General features: G+C 51.8%; 1 protein-coding gene across 7 annotated transcripts in view; it reads left to right on the top strand.

The window, feature by feature from the left end:
* Positions 1-6,103: 6,103 nt before the first annotated feature.
* RFT1 (RFT1 glycolipid translocator homolog) overlaps positions 6,104-9,613 on the top strand; it is a 28,268-nt gene continuing 24,758 nt past the window's right edge. For all 7 annotated transcript variants that reach the window (XM_073230713.1, XM_073230712.1, XM_036994871.2 and 4 more), the window contains exons 1-2: positions 6,104-6,223; positions 8,988-9,073. In XM_073230713.1, coding sequence (XP_073086814.1) covers positions 6,161-6,223; positions 8,988-9,073 — 149 coding nt within the window. In that variant the 5' untranslated portion in view covers positions 6,104-6,160. The remainder of the gene's footprint in view (positions 6,224-8,987; positions 9,074-9,613) is intronic.

The raw sequence follows: 9,613 nt of genomic DNA, 5'->3' as shown, positions 1-9,613 counted from the left end.
CATTCAGCCATAAAAGGAAAGAAGTACTGATCCATATGATACATACCACCGCATGGATGGCTCTCAGAAACATTAGGCTAAGTGAGCGGTTCCGGAGGCGAGACACCTCCCTGTGTGATCCATTGACACGAGGTGTATATTAAATAGCCAAAGAGACACAAAGTAGATGATGGTTTGCCGAAGCCGCGGGGAGTGCCTGCTGGTGAGTAGGAGGCTTCTCTGTGGGGTGATGAGCTCGTTGGGCTTAGGAGAGAAGTGATGGCTGCATGACTGTGAATGCACCAACACCTACTATAATGTACACTTTAAAAGGGGTCAGTTTTGTGGCACAGCATTATGAAAATAAATTCTACTCTAAAATATTTAAATGAGCCTAATGCCCCAGAAAGTCAAAAGCATCTCTTTGAGAGGTAGGGAATGGAGGCCCAGAAATGGTAGATGCTTTCCAAGGTCACGGGGAGGAAGGAGAGCAGCCTGTCGTTGCAAATACGATGAAAAGGACCTTCAGAGCTCCTGTTTGTTGAGCGCGCTCATTCTACGGGCCTGGTGTAGAAGCCCCTGCCTGGGTCCTCTCGTTTAATTCTCACCATGCCCCCCGGGGTGCCTGTAAACTACCCCCACTCCACAGATGAGGAAATGGGCTCAGAGACGTGAAATGACTTGCCCAGGAGGCGTTGGAACTTAGGTGAGTCCCTCTCCCCATGGTAGAGAAAATGATCTGCTGTGACCCATTTTTCTGTGGTTGGTTGGTTGTTTTTGCACAGCACAACCTGCGCTCCCGATGCCAGAAGAAAGGCAGGAATGCAAGCTGGTGGCACCGCTGCAGCTAACAGGCTGCCAGGGCCCAGGGAGGGCCTGCCCCGCTCCTGCCCCGTGTGGGATCCCAGCCTTCCTCAGCAGCAGGTGCTGGCGAGCAGCCTTCCAGGAACTGGCCCAGGACCTTCTGGGGCAACTCTCCTACTGAGCTTCTCTTCCAAAGGAAGGAAACACAGGTGCTCGGGATAGGGGCCTCCGCTGGCTCTGGCCCAAATTCTTTGGGGTTTTGGAGGAACAGTGCTGTCCCAGTTCCCCTCTTTCTATGTGTGTAGCCCTGGGTCCCGGGATCCAGGCCCCGGAACTGTCCCTTCCCACCTAGCCTGTGAGAAGCCCTGGGTGCTAAGCCTTGAGTGGGCCAGGGGTATATCCTCACCAGGAGCTTTATGAATTGTGGAGCAACAGCTTATAGGGAATGGTAAAGGCAGGGGCCTTGTTACCCCTGGGCTCAAGCCTGATTAGGTAATATTGAGCCTGTCATTTTCCTTTTCTGAGCCTCAGTTTCTTCATTTGTAAAAAAAAAAAAAAAAAACTAAGCAGATTATTTATGTAAGTATTATAAGTTCACCTCATAAGACTGATGAGAGGATTAACTGAGGTGATGCATGAGAAGTGGGGGCCTGGCTCTACCACGCTGATAGTGACCTGTGGAGCTGTGGGCCCAGAATCAAAGCCTGCAGCCTGAGCCCACAGCAACACACAGATCCACGTGCAAGCATGCATGCACTCCTTCACATCCCCCACACACTCTGCGCACGGCACGCGGCCTTCCATTCACTCTTCCACACCCACACACACATTTAAACTCACCTGTGTGTATCCATTCCCATGTGTACACACATGCACCCTCACAGACTATATGTATCTGAAGGCAGACCCTGCAAATAGACCTGCACACATGTGCAAATGTACACTCACGCAGGTGACCACAGGTGCCTGGATTTGCATCACACGTGCCTGTCCTCGCCTGTGGCTCTGCTCTTCTCAGGACCACCAGCCCGGCACTGGCCACCGACCAGCGGGGGAAGACCTTCTGCAGTCCAGGGCAGTCCAGCCAGCTCCTGGGTCCTCCCATGTGCTGGGCAAGTTCTCTCGTCTAGCCTGTGCCGCCCAGCATGGCCCTGTTTGGCTGAGCTCTCGGGTCCTCTCCCCGTGCAGCTCAAGAGCACCCCAGAGGGCAAGCTTCCCTGTGGCCCCACCAGAACGCTCTGACCCCCAGCCCTGAGTTTTCCTGCCCCCGCCTGCCTGGTATCACTCTGTGTTCCCCACTGAGAGGGGCCCAGAGCTCTGAGGGTGGATGGTGGTTCATTCCCCCTTGTGCCCTCCTGACGTCCAGCACTGGGTGGTGACTCTGGAATGGGGCTGCATTGAAGCAAACCATGCTGATGTGTGGGCACCAGAGGTTACTCTTAGCTCTGCACAAATACATGCCCAGAGGAACTGGCAAAGCCGGGCCTGTGACTACCGACCCCTGACCTGCGGGTCCCGGGCGCCCCTTCCTGGCCCAGAATTCCCCCAGGGTCCTCATATGGTACTGCCTCCAGCCCCTGCTGTCCTGACCACTGACCCACAGCCTGAGCCTGAGACAAGACCCCTCTCGGGCTGGACAAGCCTGCGGGCAGATCTCAGGCCTGGTTTCCCTGCTCTAAGTAGACAGACTCCCAGCCCACTGAAAGAGGCTGCTTTTCCGGGCGCCTGAAAATCTGCCTGCAGGCAACGCTTCTCAGAGGCTGATCCTCTGTATCAGGACCGCCCAGGGTGCTGGTCAAAGCAGATGCCGAGGCCTGCCCCCACCTTCCTGAACCATAACTGCTGAGTGAAGCCTGGGAGGCAGCACAACAACAAATTCCGGTAGTCAGTCCAGTTAAGGATCTGACAGACACTGCCCAGGGCAAATTTTGGCAGCTCCATTTTATAGCCCTTAGGCAAGTCCCTTGATGTTGCTGAGCCTCAATTTCCCTGTCTGTAAAATGGGGATAAAAAAGGTGCCTATCTTGTGGGGCTGCTCTAGGAGTAAAATGAGACTGTGACAATGAAGTGCCCAGCATAGCACCTATGCAGAGCCAGCAAATGTGAGTGCTGGGGGCTTCTGAGGGCGGGGCCCACCTGGAGGTTCTCTGGGCCTCAGGAAGCCTGGTGGAGATCCTCTGGGCCTCAGGAAGCCTGGCCCAGAAGTGCCCTCCGCCAAGATGCCCGCCACCTAGTGGCAGCTGTGTCAGGCCGTGTCCAGCTCTCCTGCTACCGCCCACAGGAGGTCCTCTTGTGGTGCTTACAGCAGCTTTCACCCTGCCTCCCCTCCCACTGGCATCCCCTCCCTGCCCTGCTGCCCTGGGAGCCGAAGAACCGGTGTGGCGTCAGCCCTGGCCCTCCCTCCAGCTTTGTAATAAAATAGCCAGCTCAGGTCAGCTTTCCGTGGCAGAGAGGCCACCTGGTGCAGGGCAGGGCGGGGGTGGGGGGCACCTAGGGAAACATCTCCTTCAGTAAGCACCAGTTACAGCTTGGTGTTCTCCAACTGGGTGACAACCCCCCTCCCAACTCCCCCCAAAACCTTCTTATTGTCTTCCTTACTTTCATAGTCCCTCACCATTCATTTATCCATGCAGTTCATTCATTCATTCAATACTGAAGTGTCTGCTGTGTGTCAGGCACTAGGGCTCGATGGTGACCATCAGATTGGCAAACTTTTCTGTAAAAGGCCAGATAGTAAATACTTTCAGCTTTTGGGGCCAAAATACTCTGCCCTTGTACCAAGACAGTAGCTGTAGACAGTATGTAAATAAACAGGTTGCTGTGTCTGTGTTCCCATTAAACTTTATTTGTGGGTACTGAAATTTGAATTTTATAGAATTCTCATGTGTAATGAAATACTCTTTTTTTTACTTTTCCCTCTACCATATCAAAATGTAAAAGCTATTCTTAGTTTGGAGGCTACACAAAACCAACAACAGCCAGTGGGGGTCCCACACGAACACCACGGAGCGGGTCATGCCCTGCCGACGCCAATCCGTCTAATAGGTGAGGCCTTCCAAGGGGCTCAGCGCAGAGGCGCCCACTGAAGCCCACCAAGTCTATCCCCTCAATGCCACATATGTTCCCTGTGGCTTAGATATGGGGTCTCCTTTAGGACCAGAAGCTTTTGGAGGGCAGGAACAACTTCCAGCATTTGGAGTTAGAAAGCACCTGGGTTCAAACACAGGCTTGACCGCTCCCTTGCTGAGTGACCTTGGGTGAGTTACTTAACATCCCTGCCTCAGTTTCTTCACTGGTTAGCCTGACCTCCTGGGATGTTGGATGGAGGAGCTCTTATGTGCATGCACGGTGCTCATAGGACTCGGGCCAGTGCTCGCCGGCGCTCATCCTCTTTGCCCAGGTGGAGGCTCAGCTTGCTCTGTCTTCCAGAACAGGGCCCCTCCTTCTGCCTCCGAAGCCTCTGCTACCTTATCCGGTTTCGGTCTTTCACAGCACTTATCATTCTGTGACATTTTCTTCTTTATTAGGGTTTTTTCAGTTTCCCCTCTGCTGGAATTTAAGCTCCTCAAGGGCTACACTTTTGTGTGCTTTAATTATTATGTTACCCTCACAGTATGGAAAGACATATAATACCCCCTACGTAATAGATGAGACTACTGAGGCCACCTGCTTAGTGAGTTGCAGATGAGGATTCAGGGCCAGGTCTGTCTGTCTGTCGAAAGCTCACATCTTGAACTGCACCACAAGACGGAGCTCGATTAATCTGGCAAGATGGGTGCAGGGTGCAGGGTGGGGGCTGGGTACAGAGGCGTTGCGTCTGGTAGTCTGTTTCCAGCAGCAGCAACAGGTCCGGAGGCACTTATGGGCCAAAGTCCTAAGGGCCTCCTCTGCCACTGCGGTAGGAGGCAAAGCCAGGGGGGATTCCCTCCTGCCTCTTTGGAGCTCGTGCGCTGTTTAGACAGACATATACTCGTCTCTTCACTGCAAAGCAGGCTGTGCTGTGAAGGATTACGGAATGTCTTACAGGTGCCGTCTCTGTCTGCTCAGGCTGTGCAACAGCACACTGTAGACTGGGTGGCCTAAACAACAGGAATCTACTTCTTGCAGTTTTGGAGGCTGGAAGTCCAAGGGAAGTGGCAGCCAGTTCAGTTCCCGGTGGGAGCTTCTTCCTGGACTACAGATGGCTGCCTTCTCACTGAGTTCCCACATGGCAGAGGATAATTCATCTGTCTTGTGTCTTCTTTTAAGAGCACTCACCCTCCCAAAGGCCCCACCTCCAAATACCATCACACTAGGGAGCAGGGGCTTCAAAACTAAATTTGGGGAGGACACATTCAGTCCAGAGCAGGTGCTGTCCTGCTCGGGAAAGTCAGAACAGTGGGGCCTGGGAGGGTGGAGGCACACCTGGGAAGGCATCTGGGGCAGAGGGGGCAGCAGGAATACAAGGTCAACGAGTCAGGGCCTGCTTGGGGAGCCGTAAGGGCTGCAAATGGATAGAGCCCCGATGGGCAATGGGAAAGGGCAGCAATGCTGTAGCAGGTGGGTAAAGGGATAGCGCCTGGAGTGTGTTGGAAAAGGGCAGTGATGCTGTGTCAGGTGGTTGAGAAGGTAAGTTGGGGTCAAATCACAGGAGACCTACAAGAGGCTGGGAAACAGTGGGCTTCCTAGAGCTGTGGAGTACATATTAAGAGCAAGGACCGAACGGCTGATTGTGTGCGCCAGGTGCTTTACATTTCACAAAGCACTGCCTGACCCTTCCGCTCTGTCCTCACAATTGATAGCATGCAGGCAGCGTGGCAGGTTTAGGATCAGGCACCTCGGTCCACTCCAACCAGGCACGAGTCAAGTGGATTTGAACAAATTCAACTTCACATCCGCAAGTCTCAGCTTACTTATCTCTGCCAACAGAGCCCAGTTCTCAGCGCTTCAGGAAGGACTGCACATGTGAAAACACTGTTTTTAACTTGCGTCCTCAGCTCTTTCATTGCAAAACGAGGACAATTCCCGTCCAGCCCAACTCCAGTGGCCGTGGCTACGATTTTGTGAGCAAAGGCCAAAGGGCAAGAACCTCAGTAAGGAGGTCGGGGAAGTTAGTGTTTCTGGGCTGTGGGCTGAAAGACTCAGAGATAGGGGATCAGGCTCCTTGAATAGCTTCCTAGTACTGGTCACGGTACCTAACAGTCCGCACGAGAGACACGTTGCGGCGCAGGGAGTGACGGCCCGGGTCGGCCACTTAAAGGGCCAGGACTCCTCGAGCCCCGCCTCCGCCGGCCAAGGATCACCAATCAGCGAGCGAGTCTCACCGTGACGCTCTCTTCTCGCGACGAAGCCGAGTGGCGGCGGGCTTCCTGGTGACAAGAGTCCCGGCGCCGGGGCCATGGGCAACCGGGAGGTGCTGGGCCAGGCGGCCCGGCTGGCCTCCACCGGTCTGCTCCTGCAGGTATCTTCTGCCCCTCCGGCCGCAGCCCGACCAGCGGCCGGGGTTCCCGGGGAGGCGGCCCTGGGGCCGTTGAGAGCCCGCCCCGGGGCAGACCCTGTCCTGGAGTGGACCCCGCTACCGAGGGGTCCACCCGAGGCGGTGGCGGCGGCCAAGGGTCCCCGGGGCCCGGAGTCTGCGTTCAGTCCTGCCGGGAGACTGCAAGCAAATCCCGTTCCTTCTGAGCATTGTATTTCCCAAATGGTAGTAGGAGAGGGTTAGAGCAGGTGGCAGGGGTGCCTTCGGTGCTCTAGAATCTGATATTTTTAAGGCAAGGGATTCGTTTTTGCTGTGCCCCACCCTTGGCCCTCAAACATTTTCTTTCAACTCTGACTCCACTGAGTTCAGAGACAATATGGCATACTTAAGAACAGGGACACCTGGGCACGGGCTGGCTTGGATTGGAATCCTGGTGCTGCCTTGTGCTTGCTGTGTCCACAGTTCTTGTTTCAAAGAGGCTGCATTGCACTTTCACTGGAGAAGGAACCAGGCCAGGCATACTTGGGGTCAAGGATAGGCCTGTCACTTGCTAGATGCCTGCCCCTGTGAAAATCACTTAACTTAAAGCATCAGTTTCCTAGTCTTAAATGACAGCAATAATGCAACCTCAGTAGGGTCCTCAGGGAGATTCATGAAATGCCCGTTAAGTGCCTTAGCTCTCTTTATTATGGTAATAAGGGTTTTTTTAATCGGTCGTTGTAGGGGTGAAATGAAATAAGCTACATAAAGCATGTAGAAGAGTGCCTTGCACAAGATACGGGCTTAATAAACATTAGCTATTCGCCTAACTTTAAAGTGAACCCCAAGGTTACCTAGTTTCTTTTTCTATTTCATAACGTAACTGTTTTTAAGTTCAGCCCTTTATCCACGGTGTCGATTGTTCAATCTTCAATGATACTTTACCACCCAGATGATTTCATAAAAAGAAAACAGGTCTTCGGAGAAAACACTGGACTAGGAGTCAGATGGCCTGCCCCTAAAGTCAAGCTGGATCATCTGCTTGCTGTGTGACATTAGGCAAATCGCTTTGCTCTCAGTCTTGCTTTCCGTGCACTTACCTGTTTGCCTTTAAGGGTCAAATAACATGTGCAAGGTTTTTTTAAACTGTAAGGCTCTTTTCAAACTTAAGTAAAACTGTTGTTAATGTGGGTCGCTATGTGGAACAAATACTGAACAGCATGGGCAGTCAGCTTCCTTAGCTTAAACCTTTATTCAAACCAGTTAGGACGTAAGGATACGTATAGCATGAGATAACTGTTTCTTAGACAACACAACGATAACTTTGATTTTGAAGTTAATATGTGTGTGTATGTGGTTTTTTTTAAAACTATAATCCTTAGGTTTCTTGAGTGTTTTAATTTGGTCTTGTATTCCTTCTTACATTACAATGTAGACACTTGGGGTAGCTTTGCAATTAAACATTGTGTTTTTGAGAATTAGAGCCTTCTCTCTGTCTTAATTCTGAGCTGGCTATAGTGAAAGTATTAATGCTTTTCGTTTGTTTGCATTTTTCAAAAATGCTGGCACCTCTGTGATCTCTTTGATCACTCCTATGAGACAGAGGAGGAAATTGAGGCCTTAAAGAATTAGGAGATGATGGGTTTAACAGAGAAGGAGTTGAGACTCTCACCTGAGTGCTTTTTCCGTTACGGGCTCCACGAATTGACTTCAGACCTCTGAAATTGAGCACGGAATTGCCTGTATGTATGTATGTACCTGCATGTCTCTAAGGAGGGCGACAGAGCTTTCATCAGACTCTCAAAAGGTCACCTTTGACTCTGTGAAGGTTAAGATGGTGCACTCTTAGCTTTGGAGGCCTTACTGCTCTGTGACACTTCGGGGACATTAAGCTGCACTCTCCCTTTTTGGTCACACCTTTCCTCAGAGATTTTCAGACCCTAGTAGTCTGTCGGCCATACTTGGAATCCCCCAGATTGCAGCTGTGCACCAGTAACTGAGTGCTTGCTGTAGAGTGAGTGGTCATTGGCTCCGGCGTGCACTTGAGCTACACTGTCAGGATGCAGAAGGGACCAGGCTCATCCCCAGCCAGCACCCCCATTAGCCACCCCATTGAATTGCCACCTAGCGTTCTCTGTCTCATGAGAAGAATTCTTTGCTCAGGTGATTGTTTTGAATTGACAGGTTTGAAAGTGTGAGGATGCATTCTTTTCAAATGACACTAGCTGGACTTGGTCTCCCTTTGCCCTTTATATTATTATTGCAGTTGTCACTTAAAAGATATTTCAACTTGCTGTTGACTGGGATCCCCAGATATCACTGGGCAGGAAAGAAAGAACAATTAGAGGCCGTGATTCCTAGGGGTGGTGCTATGCCCTGCAGGTTCCCACTTGCTAAGTTGTGTGCTATTTCTCAACAGGCTGCTGAGGGCAATGTAAAGCACTAGCTAGAACTCTGCCTCCTGCAGTACCTGACTTTGAACCTGAAGACATTCATTCACTGAGTCTGTTGGGGCCCCCCTTTTCTCCTCAGCAAATTAGGGAGACTTCCAAGTGCCTTCCTGGGTTCCTTGATCTCTGCCCAGGAGTGCCGACAGGCCCCCAGGAATGAAATTTCAGAAGAAACGTGGGCAGGTTGAGCATCTTAGAGTGGGTCTCCATGGTAAAGCTGCTGTATGCCATCACATGCGGAAGAGCATCTGCATGGTTTTCACTTTAGCAAACATTCCTACCATAATTTATTCTGCAGTATTTTTCTTTTCTTTCGGTAGGTGGTGTTTCGGTTGATCACCTTTGTCCTGAATGCATTTATTCTTCGCTTCCTGTCAAAGGAAATCGTAGGCATAGTGAATGTCAGGTAAGAAGAGACGTACCCTGGCGCTGTCCACAGCTCGCATCCCTCGTCAGGTGTTCTTCAAACTCCGGACCCTCAGGTTTTAGAAGCATGGACCTTTACCAGAGGCAGAGGGTTTTTGCCGTGGGCTGGGGAGGCATGTGCTGGGGTGGAGAAGGAGCAGGTGATGTTGCTTATAATGGACTCATGGAGGGTTTTCCATTAGCGGCCTCCAAATGCCCATTTCTCTGCCAGCTGCTCCGATCGCCTGCTCTTAGACCCCGGGAGAGGAGTGGGGGTAATTCACTGCAAACCCTGTCTCAGGTATAATCCTGTGTCCCCGTCCTGCTGACAGCAAAGGAAGCAGGAGCCCTGCAGCTCGTGAGGAAGTGCTTCATAATTGCAGGGCTGGCAAAGCCTCCTTTCTTCCATCCTCAGCGCCCTTTATAATTGGGAAGTGGCAGTTTGCGTGCGAGCTGGAGTCCTTGTCAGCTCCCTGGAGGCTCTTTGAAAGCTGACTTGCTTTGTCTCTAGGCTCGTGTGTTTCTTCTGCTCTCCTCCTCT

This window comes from Manis javanica, chromosome 3, assembly GCF_040802235.1.
Source record: "Manis javanica isolate MJ-LG chromosome 3, MJ_LKY, whole genome shotgun sequence".
Taxonomy (NCBI): domain Eukaryota; kingdom Metazoa; phylum Chordata; class Mammalia; order Pholidota; family Manidae; genus Manis; species Manis javanica.
The sequence above is the reverse complement of the archived record's forward strand: the minus strand, read 5'-3'. Positions and strand labels throughout refer to the sequence as shown.